This window comes from Cercospora beticola, chromosome 2 (assembly GCF_033473495.1).
Source record: "Cercospora beticola chromosome 2, complete sequence".
In the NCBI taxonomy this organism is placed as follows: domain Eukaryota; kingdom Fungi; phylum Ascomycota; class Dothideomycetes; order Mycosphaerellales; family Mycosphaerellaceae; genus Cercospora; species Cercospora beticola.
The window spans coordinates 3,350,875-3,376,568 of NC_088936.1; the positions used below are offsets into that span (position 1 = coordinate 3,350,875).

Below are 25,694 nucleotides of genomic sequence, written 5' to 3' on the forward strand. Positions count from 1 at the left end.
CGTCTGGTTCCGATGATACGATCTCCCGGTCATCGCTGCCACCATAGAGAGACTTCATCCATTTTAGCTCAGCAGTGAAGCCGTCACACCGTGCCCCAATAGCCTTGCACGTGAGACAAGAGGGTTTAATTCCGTCGCATTTTACGTGTCTTCTACGGCATGTCCCACAGCCCTCGAATGACCTGGTACGGCGCGAGGAAGAAGCCTTAGCCCTGGGCATCGCATCGGTAGAAAAATCTGATCCCGGAACATTTGTGTCAAGATGGGCATTCCGAGCGATGGAATACCTCTGTCAGGCTTCGCTTCAAGGTTGCATGTTGAATGTACAAGGTTGGTGATTTGATGGATGGCTCATATCCAAGTTGCGACTAACTTCACTCAGGCGCACGGTCGTAGCTGCCTCAGGCACCGTTCCCATGCTGAGTCTTGGCATCTACGGCGCAGAAGGTAGCTTTCAGCAACAGGTCTAGAGCATTTAAGGCTTCACTTGTCAAGTGAAGCATTCTGGACACGAATCTATATGGCCCCATCTCTAAGCTCGATGCTCCAGACTGATCACTGATATCTGCCTTACAACGATAACAGAAATATTAGCAGCCAGGCATGCTTGGTATCGAAACTACTCTCCGCTGACTACCAACTTGTATACGTCTATGGTGCTTCTCACGAGGGTTTCGAGTATCATGCTAGACACTCCCTGTATTGGAAACGTGACTCGAGGAGTTAATGTCTCATAGTCAAGGACCTTATCCGAGGGTTTCTCCAGGACTCAGGAGACTTCTAGGTGAAGGAAGGGTCTTATGCCAGCCGATCGACTGTCATGGAACGGACCTCAGGTCTTACCAAGCTCATAGACGGACTTTTGGCTGATGGTTGCACTGGTCTTAGCATGAGTCCTCCGCCAACTGGGCTGTTTGGAGTCACGGTACCGAGTGAGCAGGAACGCGAAGCAGTCAAGCCATTCAAGGAGAACGCTGCGCAGTGCGGCGCATGAAGTGGCCATTATGAGATCGAAGCAATCGATAATCAGAACATCGACTCAGAGGCTCCCCAGAATTGAACGGATCATGTCGAATTGAACACTCGGCTAATGGCTGAAGCCGCGTGAATGTGATCATACAGTGCTAATGGATTGGTCGTGCAATGCGGCTGCGAATTTTCGCAGCAGGGCGCTTCCCATGCGAAAGCCGCTCTATCTGTAGTCATCATATGCTCATGGTTTTGTAGCGAGGCTACTGCAGCTTCACACGGACTGGCCTTGTGGTCTCGATACTAGCTGCAGTGTGGTATCGCAGTTGTAAGGAAGGGCCGCCACGTAGCTCAGACTGTTCTGCGGTCCGACATGACGCGAACGATACTTCCAGGACCGACCAATTCAATGAGCTGTTCAATGTAACTGTCAGCGAAAACCTTCTACCCGTATTCAAATCCACCGACCTTTTCGTGCCAGCTGAGTAGAACACTCATCGCCTGGCCACCACCTTCCTGTGCTTGTCCGAAACTCCTCCCACCAATCTGGCTAAATCCTGTTGGCTGCGGAGTCACGTTTTGTGGTGTCCCACGGCCTCCACTGGGTGCGTCCTTTGCCATGCCCTTGTACAAGTACTTCATCAAAGTGTCCAGCACTTCGGAACCGCCCTCTGATTGTGAGATTCGTTGGCAGATCGGCGTGATTTCTGCTTGTCGGATGGACTGTAGGATCTCTGTTACTGTCGCCAGGTGAATCGCCTTCGTGCTGTCAGCTTCATTGCTCTTGTCCGGTGCTGCCTAGACCCTCCGCTCCGCCTACCTTTCCACTCTCATCTGCTCCATATGGTACATTTTCCAATGCTCCTCGGAGCGCTCCTTCTGAGTCTCCACCTCTGAGCAGCTGCTTTATTTGCCCCGCAAGAGTCTGAACATCTGCCGTCGATACCGGAGCGACTGCCGGAGTGAGAGTGGTGAGATCGAAGTTGGAGGAGGATTCGGGATCGAGAGCGTCAATGTCGATTGTGCGCCAGTTGATCTCGATGTTGCTGCGAGCGCCGGTGATGGACATGCTGGCGGTGGTAAGAGAGCGGCGGTATTCTTGTAGCGGATTGCAATTCAACGCCAATGCAGCTTCACCTGGGCTGGTCGTACCTGCCTGACGTTGCACGGGCAGTGGGGTGCATGTGTCTTGGCAAGGCTGACAGGGATGTGAGGTCGGCAAGCGCGACGCGGGTCGCGATTCGAGTGAACGGGGGGAAACAACTTACACACTTTCACACTCACACTTTGGCGTCGGCAGCTTTTTTGGAGTATGGCGCATGCATCATGAGCTACACAGTGACGACGACACGCGCGCAGACCGCACAGGAAGTGTTTGCGACGACGCGACAATCGACGACAACAACGGCACACGCGATGGATAAAGTTCGCGTGCAGGACGGGGATGATAGGAGTTCCGAGTCGGTCGACCTGAGCGCATTGAACGACAACGAGACCGACGACTTTGGCCGGCGTATCCTAGCACATCAGCGCGAGAAGCTTGCACAGCAAAACGAGCAAAATCGCCCGCTGTTCCCACGAGCGCGACCTCGCCCGTTGCGACCGAAAACATTGGACCCGCTGGTTACGGTGGGCGGAACATTAACCGAGAAGACGCGACCCAGTCATCAGAGGAACGCGAGCGAGGGGGACTACAAAGCCACTCCTGGGCTTAATGTGCCGCAGGAATGGGGCAGACGAGCAAAGCGACGAGAGTGGCAGCGGAGGTCCGTCTCCGACGAGAATAGGATCATCAGGCAGGACAAGGACTCCATATTCCCGATCCAGACACTGTATACTGGCGACGATGGTTCTGTGATCAGCCCCGTCGTCAGTCCTGGAGGAGGGCTCGTTAGGCCCAGCGTGGAAGACACACCGCCTTCGATGACGCGCAAGAGATTGATGTCAAGCCCGAGCTCAATGCGTCACATGAATACGACTTTGCCAGATGTACAGAGTGAAAAGGGTGATCTGGATTTCAACGACGAGAGCATGCTTGTCTCTACGCCAGCAGCTGTAAACCGGAGGGACCGCAAGATCGACGCGATGATGAAGGGAGAGATAGATGCAGTCGAGAAGCAGGGTATCGCAAAGAGACGGGTATCGGAAATCCTGGAAAGGCCAGGCAGTGCGCCATCCTCCGACCTTGCTAGTAGGGTGGCGAAGCGGAGAGAAAGGCGATTGAGCGATAAAGAGAATGCAGCAGAAGCAGTTGATGACGGTGTGGAGGCGACAGCTGCCGTGGAGACTCGGAAGACCCAAAGGTCACACTCGCGCACCGATTCAATAGCACTGTTGAGGACGCTTGCACGAGTGTCTAACAGCATGTCGCCGCAACCAGCTGCAAGGACCGAGGTGCCGCCGGTCGGCAGCGGAACTGATGGGCTCGGCGCTGGTTCTGGTAAGACCGGCACAGCACGAGACCGACTAGAAGCGAGAAGGGTGCGCATCAATGATGAGAAAGCGAGGAGAGAAGAGGCGGCCGAGATCGAAGCAACGCCTGCACCGCGAGATCATGGTCGAGAGCAGGCGCATAAAACGCCCGTCGTTACTGGAGCGTGGATTGATACGCCCGGAAGGCCACAGGAATCACAGCCGACCAATGCCACAGATGTCGCGAGCGACACGCAGCATTCTAGGGTATCCGCGCTCAAGGCTGCCTCGACGAACCATCGAACATCTAAGAGAGGCTTAGCGGAACCATCCCACCCCAAGTCTGCTCTCGAAGCTGTTGTTGCAGGTGCAAAGATGTCGCGCGATCCGCAACTTGGAGACAGCACGCTTGCTTCACTCGAGAATATTGTCAAGCCCGACTTGGAGAGGACGAGCTCTAACACAGTAGACGATCTTTCGAAGGACATTCCGACAGACGCCGAAAGCCTGAAGCATCTCACACAGTCCGAGAAGGACCGCAGACAGGAAGACCTAGCTTTGGAAGCTCTAAATAAACGCCTCAGATCGACGCGTACAACGATCAAGGATGCTGCCCGCGGTATTCGGCGGATAGAGAATCAGATGGAACAACTCCCGGAGGAACGTGCAAGTGCTGGAACTGCAGCAGAGGAAGTTCACGAAGTAATCTACAACGAGGGACAGCAAATTCCTCCTTGGCCGCTGCATCTGAAGCCATACACTCAACCGCACAACTCACGTACGATATGTGAGCACTGCGGAGGCTCATATACGTCTGTCTATTCCGCGCTATGGACGGAAACGAGGGAGTTCTTCTTTACATACACCGGACCGAACCACGATCGGCCTAGGCCTACTGCCATTGGGTGGGCAGTACTATTGTGGATCCTTTGGTATTTTGTCGAGTCGTCTTTGTGCGACCCGTGGGGCTATAGTCGCATCGCAGAAGCTCACTTTCCATTTGCCCTTCCAGCTCTACTTTTCAAGCCATTCCGATGGCTTGGGTGGATGGAGTATCCCGTGGGACGATGGTTTGGGGAAATGGTTTTTGAGCCTGTCCTCCACTTTGTGTCCGGTGGAGGGCTAAACCCAGCGCCGATGAGAGTTCCCATCCCTGCGATTCCTGCCGGAGCTGGCGAAAGAAGGTTATACGAAAGTGTCACGACAGGTACACCGTACAGCGAGTGGATCAGAGCAACTGCTACTGCGTTGTCGGGAGCGACTACGAGGATGGCGCATAGTGTTGGAGACGCATTGGATCAGGCAAGCGCGGGTCGCATATGGGATGATGAGTATCTGGAATTGTGAGCGTTGATAGCGTTTGTTGCGGCTTGCGGCGTTTTGGGATGAGGGGTCATTGGCGCGGAGAAAGGAGCTTGGAAGGTTTGAATCTTTTCATTGCTGCTTTGCGCACGATACCACTTCGCGAGATGAGCTGATACGAATTATTATGCTATGCATGTACCACTTACCCTCCAAAGGGATCGGAACTTTTCCGGCAAACACTTTTGTCGCCAGGATACTTAGTATTTTGGTGCTGCAGGGCTGAAGAACGACATGGGACGCTAGACTGACAGGAACAACAGCGGCAGGTATCAAGCTAAGCCTGGCCCTTGCCTATTTCCTCTTCTGTAGAGGCGATCCTCCATCAAGTAGCTCACGGGCTTGGCCTGCATGCTGACCCTCTGCACCTCCACCTCAGCCTTCGGACTCATTCCGCTGCGAAACCATAAGAAGCACTGGAAGCTGGCCGCGCAACATCAAGCAAGACAGCGCCCAGCAGTAAAGGGTGACCTCTTGCAGCAGACGTAAAGACCAAGATGCCGATCGATTTTCAACTCACAGAAGCACAACGGCAGCAGCAACAGTGAGCTCAGAACAGCATCTAGAACAACTCATTACATACTGACATTATCTTCAGAGATGCTCGCAACTTCGCAACAAAAGTTCTGGGCGGAGCCTTCGCAACATATAGCAAGCTTCCGACGCAGTCAGCACGCTTCCAAGCCATACGACCATTCTATCGGCTTGCGACTGCTGGCGGGCTTATCAAAGGACAGATTCCTGTATCTATGGGAGGCACAAACGAAAGTCTCGTCGATGCTGCCATTGCGCTCGAGGAGATGTATGCTACGGACGTGAGTGTAACGTTAACGGTTGCAGGAACTGGTCTCGGCTTGACCCCGCTTATCTTGAGTGGGCATGAGCGTTTGCAGAAGGAATGTCTGAAGCCTTTCCTCGAAGCTGGTGAGGAAGGAGAGCCGTTGGCGAGCTTGGTTCACTCGGAGCCGCAGGGGACTGCGAACTGGTTGGAGAAAGGTGGGAATGGGTTGCAGACTACTGCTGTGAAGGATGGGGATGATTGGGTTGTCAATGGCGACAAGGTAAGGCTCTCGGTACTTGCATTCTGGCATTCCCTTGTACTGACAGTGACGCTGCAGCTCTGGACGACAAACAGCCCCGGGTGGGACTCGCGTGGCGCAGATCTCCAGTGCCTCGTTTGTCGGCAGGTCCGTGAAGCTGGCGCGCCTCAGGATCCCCATGCCGATCCGTCCGCATCAATCATCGTCTTCTGCCTGACCCGGGAAACGATCGCATCTAACTCTTCCGAAGCCTATGAAATTCTCGACGAACCTGAGCTCGCTGGGCATCCGGCCACATCTGGCCCTCACACTCGTCTCACAAATCTCCGGATCCCCTCATCTTTCGTGTTAGCGCAAGGCACCGCCGCAGCGCAAGTCATCGAGCAATCTTTCACCGCTTCCGCTGCTCTCGTTGCAGCTTTCGCGACCAGCATCATGCGGTCTGCATTCGATGCGGCTTTGACCTTTGCAAAAGCTGACTCTCGCGGCGGAGCTTTGCCCATCATTGAACGACAGAGCGTGGCAGACTTGTTGATGGATACAAAAATGCGCCTCGACACTACAAGATTATTGACATGGAAAGCTTTGCACGCTTTGGAGAAAGGTCCGGGAGACTTTCCTTCGAGACAAGAATTATGTCTTGAGGCGAAGATCTATGGAAGTGAGAATGCGGTCAAATCTGTGGTGGACTGCATGAAAGTTGTTGGAATGTGAGTTAACGTCTTGCGTTTGTGGCTGGACTGGTTTGAAAGCTGACATCTGCGTCCAGGACTTCGTATCGCACTGACCAAGCGTTTGCGAGGTTGCTGAATGATGCGATGTGTCTGCCTCTATTTGACGGAGGTAATGTTGGTGTGAGGAGGAGGCAGTTTGAGAAGATTCTCAAGATGGAGAATTATGAGTCGACATGGGGTTTCTAATGAACCTGGGCTCGCTCAGGAGGACCCCGTGGGTAAGCTAACTCAGGTTGATCTGTTCAGCTAAGGCTCTCAAAAGTCATGCAGGTTTGCGCAACTCGAGACCGACCAAGTACCACTTTATTTTCAGATGTCTCCGTTTCTCTGCGCACTTACTTCCGGACAGCTACCAAGCCTTTCAGCCTCCCCGACTAACGCTGAGCTACACATGCTCTCTCCAATCGTGTCATCCCGACTGGACTCATTCTTCTGCTCTTCACGACAGTACAGCACTAGCTGCGTAACCCATGCAACCAAGGCAACTGCAGATAACACAGCCGTGACGGCCAAGCCAACCCATCCAGCTGCAGCCGCATACTGTACAATGATCAGATTCAGACACGCCGTCCCCGCCAACGGCAATGCTTGGAGCAGGAAGCTCAGAGCTGCCAACCCTGCATTGGTTCCATGCTTTACACAGCGATTGTCAGATCCTCGCCATCGCGCCAGATCTTCTTTCTGGAACTCAAAGGCCAGGCTCACACCGAGACACAGGAGGAATAAGATCAGAAACAGTGTGGCCCCGATGGCGGAGAGGTCGAGAACTACCTTTGGCGTCGATGCGGGCGAAGAAGAGATTGTGACGCTGACGAGAATGGCACCGAGGAAACCGGAGGCTGTGGTGCCTGCTGTGAAGACCGACTGGTACCAGGGGATTACTTTGAGGCTTTCGGCAGAAGGAGGGACTCTTTGTTTGGTCTTGATGTGTTGTGCTTCTGGTATAGTATGTCAGGATCAAAGAACGTGCTGCTCTTTTGACACGTACTTTGACCACGCCCTACTTCTCTTCGTGACATGCCGCAAGACATATTGTACTCGTCTGGTTGTTGGTAGTCAGAGTATCGGTGTCAATGACAGGCGGTTTCGCTCGGCATGCTAATCCGCCGTTGACAACGCAATGGCACCACTGAAAGTTTGTGAAGTTTCGACGGACCTGAGATGACTTCCAGCTGGATAATCACAGAGGAAGTCTGGGAATGCTACATGCATCAGAAGCCACATTTTTGCTGCCCCACTAGCCCATGGCTTTCAAGCTGTTGTGCAACCAAGCCACACGGTGGTCTAGACAATGAGCAACTTCCTGATACAACTTTGCCAGCAGAGAGATTCTTTCACGGTGTCTGAGCCCATAAGAGATTGGTCGCGGGATTTGAGAAGTTCACTCAGCCACCTAGGCGATGCGCGGACCTGCCAGAGACATGTTTAGTGTTCATAGCTTCCCCATTACATGACATTGCAGTCTGCGTTCACCCGCAACCCGATCAAGTCCTCTCCTTCGACAGGATTCTTGCTTCGCGACTGCATAGATTGGTGATCGGACCTGGGAAATAGCCATTCATCCGAGAGTTCCGTGTCATGTGGTTTCTCCAGAAGGGCGTCGCGGCCACGTCGTCAGAGACCTGCTTCTGATACACATACACTGTGATGTATACCCGCTTGATTTTCAATAACGCTCCCAAGATTCCCAATTACCTTGTGTTGCAGTGGACCCGTCCGGCTCCCTCAGTATCATGTTGATGAGGACAAGGACCTCAGGTGGGTAAGCGTTTCGAAGCTCGTGCAAGTCCTCGCTCAGCTCGCGGTCTCCGAGTAGCAGGCGGTGGTGTACGGTGTATGCCACGGGATCGGTTCCCTTTTTGTTCAGGCGCTGCGCTGTGATCACAGTGTCGGAGAAGTGTACCCAGCCGCCTGACATGTGTGCGAACCTGTCAGAAAGAACGAGATTCTCTTCCTTTCGAACAGGGAACACCAGCATGGGGAGCGGTTCACTGCTCGATCGCATGAACACACCAATGACTTGTGTAGCCTTGCGGAGGCAGGATTGCGTGATGTGTTGCATCATGTCGGCTGGATGGCTGACAAACCCATTGGTGAATGGCATGGGTCGATGCATGTGGATAAGCACTTCGTAGAGCCATCCATTCGGATTCGAGTAGTAATTGCTCGCACCTTTTGACCCGCCGCTGCTGATTGTCACTGACCAGAAGGAGCCATTCTGTTGAGCAAGTGGCAAGGTGATTCTCCTTACCATGTAGCGAAGTTGAGCCGGGTTTATGACTTGCTGGCCACCCAGAAAGCTGCGGAAGATAGAGTCTTTCAGCCATTGATGCTTTGGAAGGTTTCCTCGGAGCCCATCTCCCGCTGAGGGCGAGTCTCACCATTCGAATCCTTCAATGGCGCATCCATATCCTCTCCGCGAGCGAGGCTGGCGCCGTTCTTGTTTTTGTGACATATACTCACTTTGCCATCTCTCTCGCGAATTGGGTTCCGCAGCTGCCTCGCTTGTCGATACAGAGCGCCTTAGCTACGCCGCATACGGCGGAGACACGAGGATCGAATAACACTCGAGTTCCACTAGCAGAGGAGCATGGAGTCTCGGTTCTAGTTTTCGTTTTGCTTTCCGGCAGTGGGGCGGGACCAGTCCCGGTTCGAGGTTGCTCCACTGCTCTCGGAGTCCGTCCTGAGTTCTGGCCTTAAGATGACGATTGGCGATCTCCTCGAACGACAGTCCCTTTGCCTTCAGTTTCCACAGTACTTCATTCTCTGCTCTCGTGTATGATTTACCTTCTCGCTCATTGGTGAGAAGTCTTGTTGCAGCGGCGCTTTGTGGTGCGTCTCCACGGCTTGATGCTTGGGAGGCGTAGGAGATTCCACGTGGTCATCGTCGTCGTCGTCGATCTCAATGGGCATTGATTTCGTCCCAGGACCAGTTGATGGTGGCGATTGACGAGCGAGAAGGCATTTCGCTGCAGCCTGCAACGCGCCTTGCATAGCGTGAAGCATGTCCGTGCTTGGTGCTTGGAAATTTGAGGGAATCATCATGGGCATGGCTGGCGTCTGTATGTTTCCCCCTTGTGTTGAGTTTGGTATGAAATAAACGGGCATCAGCATGGGCTGAGTGGCGGGTAGCAGCTCATGTTGGTCCCGATTGATACGTTTTGGGCTGGGGACAGCGGCATTGTCGCTCGTCCGCTTCGCCATTGGGAGCCACTTCGACGCCACTCCTAGGAGGCAATGTTAGTGTGAGCGGAGCCTTTGTAGAAAGTGCGACTCACAGCGTTGGAGTAATGTTGCGATGTCTTGGTGTGACTGATCAAGTAAATGAGCGGCGTCGTGTGAGGTCGATGTGAGTGAATCAGAGCGTGGAGCTGGCTAGGTATAGCGATCGGTAGTGAAGCAGACAAGGTGAGCGGCAGGGCATCAGTGTCCTGGTGGAGATGTTGGGACGTCGACATGTCGAGATTGAAGTTGTACGAGGCAAGAGGCAAGAGGCAGGGGATGGTGGATCAGCTCCAGATAGCAAGAACAGCGCGTGCCGACGCCACTTCACGGCGACACCTAAGGCCCTGTCCAGATGAGCAGGAGATAAATTTGCTGGATCTTAGGACGGATATATCACACTGCCCTCTGCCACGGTTGAATCGCACAAAGTCTAGATAATCGATTTGAAAGCACACGCATCATATCGTGAAGAAGTAGTTGGGATTCTTGTCACCCAACTCCTTGACCTGCATGAATCGTTAGTGGAAAGAAGTTTCGTCGTTGCAACAAAGTTAGCGAAACTCACCTCATCATCTGAAAGCCCTTCCGCTGTCCAATCCTCTTTTCCAGCCCTCTTGTTGGCGTTTCTCTTGCGCCAATAGAAATGCATGCCGGTGAATAACGATCCGCTGAGCCCAAGCAAACCGATAGCGACAGCGTAACCTTCCGTGTATACTGGACCACTTCCAGTAAACAAGAATGGCGATAGAACGCCCGCAGCATTGCCAACTGTTAATTGGATCCCGTTCGCAGTAGTTCTCTTGCCGAATCGTGGATTATTTGAGGTAAACCAGGGCATCGCCATACCACAAGTCAGGAAGATACATCCTCCGACAAAGAAGCATCCCACAAGTGCGGCAGCAGGGTTGGCGTATGTGATCAGGAGAACGTAACCGAGGATCGTACCGATTGTGAAAGCCACGATGAATGGACCGCGGATTTGAATCTTGTCCGACCAGAATGAGCAGCCGATATACAGTCCTGCTCCGAGTGCGTAAATGGGGATTGTCAAGCTATCAAAGTCAGTCTTCGACCTCGTTCTTCTGACAGTGCGAGACTCACCACTGGACTTCCGCAATAGAGTAGCTTCCAGTCTGATTGATGATTGTCGGCAGGAAAACGCTGAAGGCATACAATGTGGTGTTGGAGCAGAATTGGCAGGCTGCCATGACGTATACTTTCCAGTCAACGAATGCTTCTTTCGCGTCCTTCATGGCAAATTCTTGTCCGGATTTTGTTTGACCAACCTCGGCCTCGCGCAACAAGACCATATTGCGTCGGTCCTGTTCAGTCAAGAACGTTGCGTTTTCCGGCTTGTCTGCGAGAACGAATGGGATGGCGAAGGCGGTCACCACGGTCAATGCGCCATTGATCTGGAAAAAATGATCAGTTGGTGAGATTGGAGCAGACGTTTTACGCTACTCACTGCAAAAATCCATCGCCAGGCACGCCAGCCAGCAGTTCCGGGTGGAGTGACGTAGTCTGGGTCTCCGGGGTTGACGTTGACTGGATTTGGATCATTGTCCATGAATCCGATGCCGTATGAAACCAGTCCTCCGACAGCTCCTGCGATCGCTGCAGTTGCAAACAAGTAGGCCATGCGCAGTGCGATGTGGCGCTTGTTATAGAAGATGGTCAAATACACAATTAAGCCTGGGAACAGACCGGCCTCAAAAAGTCCGAGCAACAGTCTAATGGCAATTAGACCTGCGAAGTTCTGCGTAAAGGCTGAAAAGGTGGCGACTAGTCTGTGCTTTTGGTCAGATTGTGTCATTCGAAGTGGAATTTGTGTCGACTTGCCCCCAAGCCAGCGTTAATGCTGCGAGATACCATTTGGGTCGAAGTTGCTTTAGTACCATGTTGCTCGGCGCCTCGAACAGACAGTATGTGATGAACAGCACCGAAACTCCGATTTGATATTGATTGCCAACGAGTCCGAGGTCTTCTTCCATGCCGTAGAGACTTGTGAATATTGTCAGTACGTCTGATTAATTGTTGAAGATGCCAGTCTGCATACCGAGCATTACCAATCGACACTCGGTCCATAAAACTCATCAGATACATTCACATGACCATGGGGATAAGTCTCATGTCGATCTTCCTCATCAATGCTTTCTCCGTCGCAGCATCGACGACAGTTGGAGGTCCGTCAATAGCATACTCGATGCGAGATGCAGAGCGACTGTCACTGTCATCGTCCTTCTTTTCATGCGTAGACGGTAGATATGGCGTGAGATCACCAGTTGCTGGCTGAGTTACGTTCTGTGAAATAGGTGACATCTTGGCAACTCGATCACGCCAGAATGTGCACGAAGAAGACGACCACGAGCAACGAGCCCTCTTTTATGATCGTTAGTCCGCATGGCCATGATGCATGGGAGAGCGCATCGTCCAAAACGTGGCGTCTGTTTGGACCCCAACCGTGCGCGGCATGCCATCATCCTAGAAGACCAAGCCTTGGGGGGACGCTGGGCGTTCGGATCCGATATGGGGCTCGCTTGGGTGCGAAGTACTATGCTGCTGTTGTTCGGATAGGTTAAACTTATGCAACATGCATGCTGCTTTTCGGCAAAGATGCTGGAAAATATGCTGTTCTCAAGTTTTTGCCGAACACCAAGGAAGTTCGAGACTGGTAGATGATTCAGAGTAGGAAAGAAGCTGAAGCATTCACAACAGGGTCGCATTCAGTCCTCGCACCACTCACCTGCCTTGGTTGCGATGACAATAGTTAGTACAGTGATCTGGGGGTCGGAAGCATCTTCAAGTATTGTTGTACGCGTAGATCAATGCTCATTCTTCACAAATCGCACAGGCGGCATCGAAGTGTGGTAGCGAGCTGAGTCCTTGGCCGCGGAGTAGGACTCTCGGCATCTGAGCGGCAGTCGATGTCATGAGCATCTTGCCTAGTTGACCGCCAGGCGTGTTCCAATGCATCGTGAAGGCCGCTTTTGCTTCTTTCTTCCTTGAAAGCTGTACACGAGGGAATGCGTAGGTGGTCCCTGTGATGATGGCTCGCACACTGCGACAGCTGTTGTGACGCAGGTCAAAGCCAAAGCAGGCGGAACCACGGAAGCCTGGTCGTGTGGCGACAGCCAACGACATGGTCGGAGAGGTGTATAGCGAATACGGCGACCAGGGAGATGTTCTCCCATCGCACCCTCCTTTACATGCATCGTTTGTCGCCGACAAGATGCCACTGCCACTCCATCCGCAGCACAGCACTTGCTCGCCGGAGCTTCTGTTTCACTCGGTGCCGCGTCATCGGCAACGAACCGAAGCTTGCCGTGCCGTCGAAACGGAGCGCCGTTCCAGTCGCGCGTGAGAGGCGAGAAAATGCCTCCACAGCCTCCACGGGCGAGATCTGGAATCGCACACGAGGGATCGCCACCAAACAAGCTTCGGTGCTCGCCTTGAAGAGGCTTGGTTCGCGTCTCTCGTGCAGCAAGCGCAGGTCGTGATGCGCGCCTGGCCGTCGTTTGACAAGCATCTCATATGCCAGCATAGGTGCAGCTTCTTGACATCTGCTCAGCTTATCAGCTAGGATCGTTGAATAACAAGGATCATGCGCTCCCTGGCAGCGCTGCCTTTGCTCTTGACTTCCACCAGTGCTCTGCCTGAGCTCTCCATCTCGAAGCGAGATCGACACACCGGAGGACAGACGGACCTTTCTGCACGAGGAGTTCCAGCGCGTTCGCGTTTGACACCGCGGCAAGATGGATTCATCGAGACCAACATCTTCGACGTCTTAGCTTGGAGCTCTGGAGGCGCATATTACGCCAACTGTGAGCTGTAAAGCGGACTGTGCTTATGGCCTGTTTGCTGACTCTTCACCAGTAACTGTCGGTACGCCTCCACAGCCCCAGACAGTCATCCTAGATACAGGATCGTCTGACCTGTACTTCGATGCCTCTTCTGCGAGCACGTGTGAAGATCCACCAACGGCAACACAAGCCTGCGAGGGCGGCACGTTCGATTCGTCAAAGTCAAGCACATACCGGGAGGTACACGCCGCGCCCGCCTTCAATACGTCTTTTGGCGATGGCTCCACGGCCTTGGGTCCATACGGTTCCGATGTTGTTGGAATTGGGCATGTGCTCATCTCGCCTGTGCAGTTCGGCGTGGCCACTACCGTGGACAGCACCACTGGTTTCTCCCTCGGCCTCATGGGGCTCGGTTACAGTAACAACGAGGCCGTCACGTCGCAACGTAACTTTTACCAGAACATGCCCGAGGTTCTCAAAGATGCAGGAGAGATCAACTCAAGACTGTACTCGGTTTTCTTGAATGGTGCAAGTGAGTGGAAAAGAGCATTCGAGCTGTGAACGCGCACTGACACGTGATAGATGCTGGCTCTGGGACAATCCTATTTGGCGGCATTGACACCTCAAAGTACACTGGTTCGCTTGCGACAGTCAACTTCCTCCCGCAGTTCTATGATGGTCAGGAATTGCCTCTCAATTTCATCACAACCGTGACCGCGGCGAACATTTCCTTGGGTGGGCAGACTGCACAGCTGTGGAGCGGTGGCTCGCCCGGCGTGGAGGCATATAACCGCGATGACCCTGCTCTACCAGTTCTGCTGGACACCGGAAGTACTGCTTGGTCAATTCCACAGCGGTATTTTCTCAACTACATAGAGCCCAACTTCGACTTTGTGGACAGAAGCGGAATATGCTCTTGTGAGTACGCCAAATCTGGACCTTCTCTTTCTCTAGAGTTTGGAGGCAAGGTCACCATCACGGTCACGCCAGATCAATTCATCGTCCCGATCATCGACCCTACAACGAGGAAGCCCCAGCGCTACGATAACAAAGGCAACGAAGCTTGTATCTTCCTCCTTGCTCCGGACACTTCTGGACAGCCATTCCTCACTCTGGGCGATGCCGTACTTCGGAGCATGTATGTGGTCTTTGACCTCGACAACGGCCAAGGTTCGATCGCACAAGCTGCAACCAATCCTGGAAGTCCAAATATCGTGACGGTTCAAGCCGGCCCAACAGGAGTCGCTGCAGCAGTCTCAGGAGTCAACACTGCGCCTGCCAACACAGTGAAAGCACCTGGCGAGGTACAGTCTGGCACGGTCGCCTACTCAGTTGCCACAGCTGCGACGCCTATCGGAACTGCTACCGGCGCAGGTGCTGTGCCGGCAAATGCTCAAGTTGTTGGAGGGTCCGGGACTGGATCTTCGAGTGAATCATCGTCTGCTGCTGCGACTGTACTTAGCATCCCAGGCGCTGATTTCACTGCACTTGGGGTCGCGGCTATTTGGACGGCTGGCATCGCGCTAGGCGCGAGTTTGATGCTTTGATGACAATGAGACGACAGAACCTGAAATACAGACAGCATTAATTCTACAGCTTCAATGAGATTCTGGCGGTGTTGAATATAAAGTTGAGATCTCAAATTCTTGAACTTTTGTTCCGCCTGGCCACCATTGCTCGTACATCCGCACTTCACTGACAGATTATTACTCGCGATCCTCACACAATATTGCGGTCTGCGTTCAGCACTTATGCCTCTGGAAGATCTTCGAATTCCACCCGCCGACCACAATTGTGCTTCCCTTGCGCTAACATGTTGTTGAGGTCCCAGAAGTCATGCACCTTCTGGTAAAACTCCACCGAATCGGGATCTCTCGCTCCTACGCTTGCGGCGTTGACAATCGGCTCTGAAAGATAACCATCCATCCGTGCACTCCATCTCATATATCTGCGGAAAAATACCGTAGCCATGATCTCAGGTCGAACAACTTTCTGGTAGATGTACAATGTCACGAACACGCCCTGAGTCTCCCAGTACGACGCCCAGCGAGCATACTGGTCCTGTGTGGCAGTTAATCCATCGGGACCACTAACAATCAGGTTCAAATGGATGACTTGATCACGCGGGTATGCAATCCGAAGCCTGTTCATACCCAATACACATTCGCGATCTCCAGGGCTTTGGCGGTCCGACAGGATGAATGCGATGGCATCGGTCTCTTTCCTGTCTAACCGCTGAGGCGTGACCTTGAATGGCGAGTAATTCACCAAGTTACCCTGTTCGAAACGTTCAATCAGGACCAGATTCTCTTCTCCGTAGGCCTCGAAAGCGATGTCATTAGATCGATCGCCGCTGCTAGTCCGCATCAAGCAGCCGACCGCTTGAATATTGCGCGTGGACGAGTTTCCGATATGCTGTACAGTCTCAGCAGGCAATGGGGCGAAGCCGTTCGTGAACGCCATCGTGAGATGACAATGTGCTAGAATGTCGTGCACGCAGCCTTTAGGGTCCGCATCATCCTTCTGGTATCCAGTTCGCTCGCCGCCAATAACCACCGAATAGAGCATGCCATTCTCGCGCGCGATGGACACCCTTCCTCCGCACAATAAACCGCAGCTTTTGCCCAGTCAGGCTTCGTTCATCTTTAGGGCTGCCCGCAGGGCTGTCTGCAAGGCTGCCAAAAGCTGCGTCTTCTGGCCACTTCTCCCGAGGAAACGCTGTGCGCAGGGTACGCTCCCACTCTCGACGTGTCATTCCGGAATTCTGCAGCGGCGCTAGACTGTGTTCAACATGGGCAGTATTCGTCCACTGGGCCAGAGCCATGAGCGTGTCGGCGTTGAGGGCTTGGTAGTCCGTAGTCTGCGCGCATAAAGCAACGATGGATGCCGCATCCACACCGACGGCTTCTGTGTTCCGCACAAGAGGAGCTCGCATCTGTCGCCGCTTCTCGAGCGCGTGTCGTATCGTTGCGGCTGGGTATCCTTGAATTCCCTTGACCTTGCCACTCCCTAGCAACATGGCTTCTAGGTCATCGTCAGTCATGGTTACAAGGTCGCCGCTGCAGAAAGGCTCTGCCCATGCCATGTCGTTGGTGTCGCAAGTGAGACCTCTGTGCCCACAGCCGGCGCAAATAGGAGCTATGCTGCATGGCCGACAGCCAGGCGACTGGCTCATGTGGCTCTCATCCTCGCTTTGCAGCATTTCCACGCAACAGCCAAGGCACGCCACTACATTCTGTGGGTTGTCAATCGAGCCTCCTGCTAACATGTAATGGTGTGGAAGTCTGTATGGCAAGGTGGTGTCGGTGATCGTCCTCGTGGCCGTTCCAGGCTTTGCTCGTATTGGCAGGACGAGCAGGCCAGCATTCGTGACCACGCGAGACAGAGGCGTGGTGGTAGCTCCACTGTGCGATTCTTCATATGAGCTTGTCTTGACCTCTCGACCTCAGACCTGTCGTGATCGCGGAAAGAGTGTGTGCAACCAACGACTTCGCAGCGCTGAGACAGGGCTACCGTTTGCGCGTCTAGGCATGGCTGGCAAGCTGATTGCGGTGACAACATGCCGTGCAGTGCGGCGTTTCTCAGCGCATCGGCAAGTTCCTCGGCCTCTGACAACAGTACTGTATAGGTGTGGGTGCTGCACGCGATGCCGTTCCGACTTTTGGCTGATTGCACGAATCACCTCCGTCAACCTGTCTAGGCGGTCAAGTCGATTGCCAAGTAGTTCCTGTTGGACATAGACGACTGCGATCCCGGAACCACTCTGGAGCTGAATTCCATAGCCCGCAAACGGGGTGTTCGCCAGCGTCATTTCGTTGTCTACGCTGTCCTCGTAGAGCTCGGCGAAGATTCTCGGATACTCGCCATCGGCAGCGGCGTCGACAAGACCGGAGCAGTCTTACTTCAGCATGTCTTCGAGTACTCGTTCTACGCCAAAGTTGGCGGCGCTTTGGACTGTGCCGCGAGTGTCTGACAACCGCGAGCCAGCCGTTGGCATCGGCACTGGGCTCTCGGGCTCAAAGTGCGGCACTTGATCAGACTCTGTTCGGCCTGTCGCTTCAGAAATGATTCCCGTGCCGTGCTCATCTTCCTCCTCGTCGTCGTCGTCGTCGTTGATCTCGATAGGTGCCGTAGCCGTACCCACATCCTTGTGTGTACTAGCTGTGATGCTTGGCTTTATGGGAGCAATGCCGTACATTTTCCCTCCGATCATCACTCTGAATGCCGACGGTACACCAGCTGGCTGCGAAGATGATGGAGGTGCTGGTATCGTAGGGACCTTTCTTGCGATGGTCCCGGGCTCGCTGTCCTTCCTTGCTCGCTTCGCCATTGATAGATGAATGAATGTGAGGGGAGGAAAGAGCGGGCGACAGCAATCACTGTTGAGAGCCGCTGACGGAGCGTGTTGTCGTAAATGTGAGCCACACAGTATTGTTGCCGATGTGGCGACTGTGGTGGTGGTTGCCTTCAAAGAAGCGGTGCTGGGGCAGGAGCCGCGAAGTCGCGCGAGAGGCAAGAGCACCCCAGCCCACGTATCTGGCATCTGGCAATGTCTTGCCTCATGCCTTCCTCCACTGCGCGCTGATGCTTTTCTCGAGCGCTTGCACTTCACTTCGACTGTCATGGGCTGAAGGCTGAAGCGTGAAAGCTCGTGCAAGAAGCATTCGCGCATTCATTATTCCAATGTATCGGTTTCGGTACGCGCCAAGTGCGGTGCTATGTTCTTCACATGCACAATCAGACCTGGTCTCCAACTTCAGCTTCGACTCCAGCAGCCTCTGCCATGGGCGTGTCACGGATTTTTCTCCATTGGATTTCCAATGAACGAACATTCCTTCCCTTGATTTTCACGCCGGCAACGTCCTTGTCGTCCATGCCTACGGCCTTGCTACCACACAGAGTCTGGTTCTCTTGTTCTGTCCATGGCTTCCCTAAGCCTGGCACTGGCAGAGGCGACTGGTCACAGCAAATGCTGCGGCCGCCATCCGAGTGACTTTGAGGATCTGCCACTGATGTTCCACGCCCTTGGCGGAACGATACTTGAGATGCAAGGAGGCGATAGCGTCAGAGCCCACTCCGCGTGCTCTGCAATCACAGACGATCTTATTCTCCGCCTGAATCCACGCCCTCCTCTGCCCCAGGCTTGGCTGCACAGCTTTGTTGGCTTGCGCTTTCCCCGTCACGTCCGCTGCCGCTTTCCAGCGCCATCGGAGAGTTTTTGATTCTCATTCCTTCCAGACCCATGGCGTTGCGATTCCTGTCTTCAGCACATAGTGAAACAATGGCGGAAACCTTCATGCCGTTTGCTTTGGCATTGCACAGGATCCAGCTCTCTTCGTTTGTCCGATCGAAGAACCTTGGCTCCTGCTTCCGTGGCACAGCTTGGGCATCTCCATGAGACAGGCGTGCTGCCGAGTTCACAACGTCTCGCAAAAGTTCCAGCCAGCGCTTTTTGCTGTAAATGGATCACGCAGCATGGATGCAGCTCAGTGTGATGAGACAGGCGACGCCGTGAGAGGTTTTGTAAGTTCTATACCCCATTTGGCTCTACACTTCTACTGCGTCCCCAGTTCGCGGGCTTCCTCTTGACGAAGGCTCCTACAGCGCCAAGATATCCTTCGTGCCTGAGAAAATATGCCTGTTTCGTGCCTTTACTCCAGAAATTAATGGCAAAGGACAACGTGTGGATGGTTTGCTGATGTCCTCTGATGAAAGAGCCGCCAAAGTATATTCGCTTCAAGTCGTGTCGTTCTGACTGCAAAAAGGCGATCTGGCCGATGTTGTTACTGTTGGGATGTTAGCCTGTCATTTACCGGCAATGCATGCAGCCAAACTTACCTAATGGCATATAGAAGACTTCTCGAGATATCTTCGGGCTTGAACATCCTGCCATCACCAACCAGGCCACTCCCGACGTTGTCATCTGAAACACCATTTGCTGTTTTCGAAAGCTTCGGTCTAGTCAGCTTCTCGTTGCTGCATCCATTCCCGTCCTCTGCCAGCCTTTCTGCTTCTCGCTTCCTCTTCAGCACTTTGCCGAAACTGCTTGCAATCGTCTTTTCGCTGAGCCCGATTTTCTCGTAGCCCATCCCTTCACCATATATATCACCGACGAGCAGATCCACAGCTCCATTGTCGCCCTTGTCTGCCATGTCCAGCATGTCGTCAAAATTTCTCGCGCCTGTCAGAAGAGATAAGAGCCCCCACAGAGTACCACCGCCCAGTGATGTGCCGCCGATACGCTGATACTCTGACGGCCCAGAGACCTTAATCATGCTCACTCCACTTCCGATATTCACGAGCAGATAAGGGTATACGTCCGCCTTTGGGTCTTGGAACTGCATAGGTCCATCCTCGTTGTTATCATCAAATGTGAAAACCTCGTTTGGTATTTGCGTGATGAAGAAATCCAGTCCTTTGATCAGGCATTCCATCTCGTCTTCCCGCTCCACTTCCACGCCTAGCGTTGATCGAATCTTGTCATAGAATTTGAACGCTCCACCGCCTGTGGCCATGATGCTTAACTTGGTGGACTGATCCAGTCCATTGGCTCGCTGATGCTTCACTTGTAGAGTGCGTAGATAATCGATACAGTCGTCGATCTTCTCCGTTTCGAAAGAGAGAAAGGACAGTCGGCCACCAGAAGTGGACTCATGCTCATTCTCGCGCGTGAAGTAGACAACTTTGGCCAAGCTACCACCAATGTCTGCTGCCACGTGCGAAACAACTGCTGTGTGGTTCGGAAGCCGTATGTCACGCTTGTGATGCTGATAAGAATGTTCGCCGTCGATCTCGGAGTGGTCTGCCTGGCTGCTTGTGGGAGACCTCTCGGGTGAAGAGTCCTCTTCTTCGTGATCTATGATCGAAGCTCCGGTAACGTTGATCTTGATACTGCCCGGCTGAGCAATGGCTTGTTGCATATCAGCAGAGCTTGACAAACGGCGGCGCTTGGACAGCGCGGGTCTCGCGATTTCGGCCGCCATCTTGACAGCTTGCTACTGCCTTGTGAAAGTGAGCAGTCTCTTCAGGGTAGTTCGTGTATAGCCAAGACAAGTGGTCCAGGATTTCCAGAATCGGCAAAACAGCTGAGTCGCGTGGGTTCCACGAGTTTCCGCTGGACCATCTGCATGCAAGAACAATGCTAAGCACAGATTCAAAGGGTGGCACCAGAAGTTTTCGAAAATGCGCAAGGAACGACGCGTATATGCAAGCAACTCACACACATGTTGTCATATGTCTTTGCTTTATGGGACGGATGAGACGAGGTGATTCGGTTGAAAGGGCGGAAACCGAGGTCAGGAACAGTACGCCGGATAGTCGCGCCACAAGGGTTTTGCGGGCGTTGATAAGCGCCGCACGGACCCACTTCCGCCAACGGCACATCGTTGACAAAACATTGCTCCTGTTCAGAAATCAGACCATTTCTGTGATCCTTCGTTCGCACCCCCACTACATCTATGCATCTCCCATCTCAACGTCTTGATGAAGACAGCTAGTCAGCACTATGCTGACACTCCAAAGGTGCTCACTTCGTGCTTGCGGGAAGCAGCAACAGTTCAGCACAGCACCTGCAGGGCTTCACCGATGAGCCTTCCGTAGCATTTGTTGACCATCTGTGAGTAGTCGACGCAAGAAGGTAAGTATTGCACAAAAGCACTCTGCGAATCTCCATTCCAGATCTTTGCAACTGCGCGCTCGCCTTTTCCTACAGAGTCCTTTCAGGCCATCATCATATCAGCTGTTCAAAAAGACACATCAATCCTGAGTACGACAAAGCACACATAATCTCTCACATCAGTAAGGAAGACATGCGACGTTACCCGAAGTTGGGCAAATTGGACGCACAAATCCGACTTGACGAAAGGGCGCGAACCGTCTACGGCTCGACCGGACCTGCGACAGGATCTTTGGTTCTCAAATACCTCCCGTACGAAAAAGCAGTCTTCAAATGGCAGAGCGAAACAGTATATGCTAGCGACCTCAGCCATACGAACTATAATCGAGTCGCCGTTTCGTTTCCAAAAGTCACCGAGAAATTGATCGAGACTGTGCCGCTATGTGGAACTATCACGGCCACTGTCATACTTCGAGGCATGTTCCGATACAAGACTCGGATCTTCTACGCTGGTGGCCAAGGCGGCAGTCAAATGGTGGAACGTACCTATGACAAGCAGCTGTGCCAGGAGCAGGTGGTTGTATGTGTAGGGTGGATCTCGGGAACGGTTGGGGACGAATTCACGTGTCCTTTCTCGATCCAATTCCCGCACGCGCAGCAAATGCCGCCACCTACATTCACGGACCACATGCGCTGTAAACCAGAAACAATCATTGTAGGCGTGGAGTACCGACTCGGTTTGCAGTTGCAGGTGGATGGTGCGTCGCCGCAGATGAATGATACGTGGTGGGATGGTCATCCATCAATCAACTATCAGCTTGCACAACCACCTGAGGACTTGTTTGCGAGCACTCTAACCACATCGACTCATCAATCAAAGATCCAGAGTTGGCTCCTGCTACCCCCAAAGCAGCGGCGATCTGAGTGGAAAGCAAAGGCTAAAGCGAAAGGTCGACCTCAAACGATGCCGATCCTGACTATGGACATTTCCTGCACCACCTGCTCCCATTCCTATCCCGGTCAAGTCCTGGACGTCACTATTGCCGTTCGGAAGAATGACATGAACTCCACCGCAGAGTCCATGCCCGACATCGTGCTCGTGGGGGTCCGCACTAAGCTCATGGCCCAGATCAGGGTCACCGAGCCGGACCGACGGGGTGAATCGTGCGTGCAAGAACTGAGCTGTCGAAATGAATTTCCAATACCGCTGTGCAGTCAAAACAATCGCTCGGCCACAGTTACCCTCGATCCTCTGGACCAGCATTCGTGTTCATTCTCCTTCGACTAGTTGTCTCGAGTGTACTTTCTAAGAATGTACTTGGCATTTCGGGTTGCACATCCTCGAGCTCGAGGGAAATATGGCCGTTGCATATTGATAGCAGAGCGCGAGATCATGATGCTACCTGGTCCAGCAAGCGCGGTACATAATTCGGATCGACCTGAGCCGAAACAGCTGGCAGGACCTACGAAAGAGATGAGAAAGCTTCGCTTTTATGATCGCCTTTATGGAAGCATGGCAGTTTGACTGTCGGACAGACAATTGGAAAGGCTGTCGACTGATCCTGTGTGCTGGAACAATGCTGTTATGTGGATTTACTTGCCGGTGTGGCTGCGAGTGGGCGTGCGTCAGAGACTGTTGAGATCTCACAAGAAGAAGCAGAGTACGCAAGAGGTGTGGCTGGATCGCACAATGTAGGCTGGATGGGAGGCAATGCGATGATTGAACTGATCGATAAGTTGACTGGGCAGAAGTATCTCGAATAGCTTCGAGGTGTTTGCGCGTTTACCAATGTTTGTGATCTACTTGTCCAGTCTGCCGGCTCTCTCATTACTGTTGCAGAGATCAACACAGGAGCCGCTTTCCGTCTTCAGCCTCAGTTGGCACTCACAACCACAGCAATCACGTTCGCCTGAGGAAGGAGGTAGTGTGGACGACATGACCAAGCCCGATGTTAGCAAAATGGAAGCACTGCCTACTATTAACGCCCGACCCGCGGAGGCAGTACGTAGTAATCCAGCCACCTCTGCCTCGTAGCTGCCACGGGGTGTGAGAGTACCTGCGCCTCCGCAATGGGATAATCCTTGGAGTCTGAAAGCGATCGCGTCCTTGCATTCTGCGAGCGAAGGACCTTGATAGTATCACGAAAGGGCCCTGAGCGACGTCAAAGTCCTAATAGCAATCGATGGAAATGAGGAAATATGACCATTTCTTACTCTGCGTAGGATTTCTCGATAGTGCGTGTCGCCTCGCACGGTTTTAACTGTGCAGGATATATTCCAGGTAATAATGCCTGCATTGTTTGAAACATGCTGCGTACTTTCTGTTCGAGAGCCTTGCTATCCGTACGATGGATTCAGGATGTTCTGGTTCCGATATGTACGTGCCAAGGAACTGGCAACGCATCTACCAAGACTTGCTGTGGTTCATCGTGTATTCTCTTGCTCGATGCTGAGCTCGATGACAGTTTATTCCAGGCCCAGTAGGCGCTCATGTCTTTCAAGATAGGGCAACTGAGGCAGCAATATGTGCCATATCCTCTGTTGAGCTCCCGAGCTGGAAGATACTTGCTCTAATGCAGCATTGCTCGCGACGATGTGAAAGACGAGTAGGACTACTGTCTGCTCGTTCCGCCGCGAGCTGCTTAGCAGCAACGACTGTGGCCGGCTCAGGTACCAGAACTCAAGTGCGCGGTAGCATGGTGATGATGACATTCGAAAGAACGAGGAGAGGCTGGAACGATGCGTGCCATGGTGTGAACTGCTGCACGAGCCACAGGCGCTCGCCGATCCTTGGTTTCACGCTAGGAACCCTTGTCCAATATCCAGTTCACGACCGAGACCCCTCAACATCATGCTTCTCCCAGGCGGCGGCGGCGGCAGGGTTCTGGCGAGGTACAACGATCTGCGTGCCAGCGGAAGCTCGAAAACCACTCAGTGACCACGGCGTTCGCGTTGTCGAGTCGTTGCAAAAGCGTTGGTGAACCGGCGCTGAGCATTGTTTGTATACCAACATTGCCCGATTGCCTGCACAATATATATCGCTCACCCACACGCTAACCACGACGATTCGTCAAAGTAGCCTACTGCTGGTCAAGTAGCTACTGCGAAACACATCACTGGCGGATCGTGTCCCAACGTCGCATCGCACTCCGAGTTTCTAGGCAAGAGCAGAGATCATGGCGCCGGATATCGCGAGTCTGCCTGCCTCACCACGCGCTGACCGGGCAGCACCAGCACCACTTCCAGCGGCAACGAGCACCACCGCGTCGAGGCGGACGAGCCAGATCATGGGCCCACCGCAACAGCCAGCGTCGGCGACAGCACACGGTCAACATTCTTCGCGCAGTCCAGTCATGTCGACCAACGACGGCCTGCCGATGCGCCATCCACGCCCTCTGACTGCTGCGGAGCTCTATCTCGAGTGCGAAAAGGAGCAAGAGGCTGTGGTATGCACGTGAGGGGGTATAACGACTGCTACGGAGACGCTAAGAGACCGTGTAGGTGAATCGCCTGACCAGAGAGCTCACTGCTTTGCGAGCCCAATCCGCGTCAGTCGCCAGCAACGCGTCTTCCGCGTCTGGCGTGTCCGGAAACGCTTCACTGTTGCCCATCGATATATCCGATCCCAATCCGACTCATCAGATGGTCGGCGCGACTCACCCAACGCCCTCTCGTCGTCACCGGTCGTCCTCGTCCGTCAGCACACGAAGCATCCCAACGCCTGCGACCACTGCGAGTGGCACGACACACTTCTCTACCCATGCACAGTCCGGCAGTGTGATGCCTATTGGAAGTGTGTCACAGGCACAAGCCGATCGAGCAGCTGCTGCGGCAGGAGACCGCTCGAGCCTGAGCAGGAACCCATCGATGAGCGCTTCAGGCACGTCGACTCCAGCGAGGCACTCCATGGACGTATCGCGAGCGGCGGGAGCGCTTCACACACTGCCACATCGTCCACCACTTTCTCGCGACCCCTCGCACAACACTGCATCCTCCACACATGCCCAGGCCGGTACGCCAGCACCGGCCGTCCCGCAGCCACTGCCCTCTCCTGCGCAAAGCCCACATCAGGCCAGCGTGAACACTGCCATGCAGCACTTTGCCGATGCAACAGCTTATCGAACCGAGATGGAGATTGTCAAAGCTGAGAACGAAGCTCTGCGTCAACGCGTTAGAGCATTGGAGCGAGCATTGAGGGCCCGGCGACGCGACTCCTCGCAATCGGAGACACCACGCCTCGACATCACAGGCGGCCGTGAACATTCATCACGGCCCACAGAAGCGGCGGCGGAGCGGCCATCTCGCGAGTTCAATCGCGTGCCGTCTTTTACATCTCCTCCGCCATCTGCAGGTCTGGGAGTTTGGGATGGAGGCGTAGGCGGTGTTGCAGGACCTCGCGAACGAAGCGAATCGCAGAGCACAACAGCTTCCAGCAGAAGAGCGGTGGGAGTGATTGACGATGAGCTTAGAGTGGGTGAAAGTGCAAGTTCAGTAGGAAGAAATGCTTGATCACACACGAAAGAACGACTGCTGTCGA

At 53.6% G+C, this 25,694-nt stretch overlaps 11 protein-coding genes across 11 annotated transcripts; 5 read left to right on the forward strand and 6 right to left on the reverse strand.

Moving 5' to 3' along the window:
- Positions 1-1,320: 1,320 nt before the first annotated feature.
- On the reverse strand, positions 1,321-2,038 carry RHO25_003236 (uncharacterized protein; the record flags this gene model as incomplete). Its single annotated transcript, XM_023598746.2, has 3 exons — positions 1,321-1,383; positions 1,438-1,728; positions 1,790-2,038. The coding sequence occupies 3 exons, from the start codon at positions 2,036-2,038 to the stop codon at positions 1,321-1,323; spliced, it is 603 nt and encodes a 200-aa protein (XP_023455461.1).
- A 347-nt stretch (positions 2,039-2,385) lies between these two features.
- RHO25_003237 (uncharacterized protein) lies at positions 2,386-4,728 on the forward strand (the record flags this gene model as incomplete). The annotated part of the gene is made up of 1 exon (XM_023598747.2): positions 2,386-4,728. The coding sequence occupies one exon, from the start codon at positions 2,386-2,388 to the stop codon at positions 4,726-4,728; it is 2,343 nt and encodes a 780-aa protein (XP_023455462.1).
- A 512-nt stretch (positions 4,729-5,240) lies between these two features.
- RHO25_003238 (uncharacterized protein) lies at positions 5,241-6,703 on the forward strand (the record flags this gene model as incomplete). Its single annotated transcript, XM_023598748.2, has 4 exons — positions 5,241-5,287; positions 5,342-5,804; positions 5,862-6,493; positions 6,553-6,703. 4 exons carry the CDS (start codon positions 5,241-5,243, stop codon positions 6,701-6,703), a joined length of 1,293 nt encoding a protein of 430 aa, XP_023455824.1.
- A 1,480-nt stretch (positions 6,704-8,183) lies between these two features.
- RHO25_003239 (uncharacterized protein) lies at positions 8,184-8,771 on the reverse strand (the record flags this gene model as incomplete). Its single annotated transcript, XM_065602375.1, has 1 exon — positions 8,184-8,771. The coding sequence occupies one exon, from the start codon at positions 8,769-8,771 to the stop codon at positions 8,184-8,186; it is 588 nt and encodes a 195-aa protein (XP_065458447.1).
- A 273-nt stretch (positions 8,772-9,044) lies between these two features.
- On the reverse strand, positions 9,045-9,568 carry RHO25_003240 (uncharacterized protein; the record flags this gene model as incomplete). Its single annotated transcript, XM_065602376.1, has 2 exons — positions 9,045-9,281; positions 9,305-9,568. The coding sequence occupies 2 exons, from the start codon at positions 9,566-9,568 to the stop codon at positions 9,045-9,047; spliced, it is 501 nt and encodes a 166-aa protein (XP_065458448.1).
- Positions 9,569-10,200: 632 nt separating this feature from the next.
- On the reverse strand, positions 10,201-12,061 carry RHO25_003241 (uncharacterized protein; the record flags this gene model as incomplete). Its single annotated transcript, XM_023598750.1, has 6 exons — positions 10,201-10,248; positions 10,308-10,794; positions 10,844-11,154; positions 11,208-11,576; positions 11,638-11,743; positions 11,850-12,061. The coding sequence occupies 6 exons, from the start codon at positions 12,059-12,061 to the stop codon at positions 10,201-10,203; spliced, it is 1,533 nt and encodes a 510-aa protein (XP_023455826.1).
- Positions 12,062-13,343: 1,282 nt separating this feature from the next.
- RHO25_003242 (uncharacterized protein) lies at positions 13,344-15,089 on the forward strand (the record flags this gene model as incomplete). The annotated part of the gene is made up of 3 exons (XM_023598751.2): positions 13,344-13,563; positions 13,616-14,074; positions 14,125-15,089. The coding sequence occupies 3 exons, from the start codon at positions 13,344-13,346 to the stop codon at positions 15,087-15,089; spliced, it is 1,644 nt and encodes a 547-aa protein (XP_023455827.1).
- Positions 15,090-15,291: 202 nt separating this feature from the next.
- RHO25_003243 (uncharacterized protein) lies at positions 15,292-17,872 on the reverse strand (the record flags this gene model as incomplete). The annotated part of the gene is made up of 3 exons (XM_023598752.2): positions 15,292-16,022; positions 16,096-16,946; positions 17,445-17,872. The coding sequence occupies 3 exons, from the start codon at positions 17,870-17,872 to the stop codon at positions 15,292-15,294; spliced, it is 2,010 nt and encodes a 669-aa protein (XP_023455115.1).
- Positions 17,873-19,072: 1,200 nt separating this feature from the next.
- Positions 19,073-20,525, reverse strand: RHO25_003244 (uncharacterized protein; the record flags this gene model as incomplete). Its single annotated transcript, XM_023598753.2, has 2 exons — positions 19,073-19,328; positions 19,381-20,525. 2 exons carry the CDS (start codon positions 20,523-20,525, stop codon positions 19,073-19,075), a joined length of 1,401 nt encoding a protein of 466 aa, XP_023455114.1.
- Positions 20,526-21,350: 825 nt separating this feature from the next.
- RHO25_003245 (uncharacterized protein) lies at positions 21,351-22,445 on the forward strand (the record flags this gene model as incomplete). Its single annotated transcript, XM_065602377.1, has 1 exon — positions 21,351-22,445. One exon carries the CDS (start codon positions 21,351-21,353, stop codon positions 22,443-22,445), a length of 1,095 nt encoding a protein of 364 aa, XP_065458449.1.
- Positions 22,446-24,333: 1,888 nt separating this feature from the next.
- RHO25_003246 (uncharacterized protein) lies at positions 24,334-25,666 on the forward strand (the record flags this gene model as incomplete). Its single annotated transcript, XM_023598754.2, has 2 exons — positions 24,334-24,603; positions 24,659-25,666. 2 exons carry the CDS (start codon positions 24,334-24,336, stop codon positions 25,664-25,666), a joined length of 1,278 nt encoding a protein of 425 aa, XP_023455694.1.
- Positions 25,667-25,694: the final 28 nt, after the last annotated feature.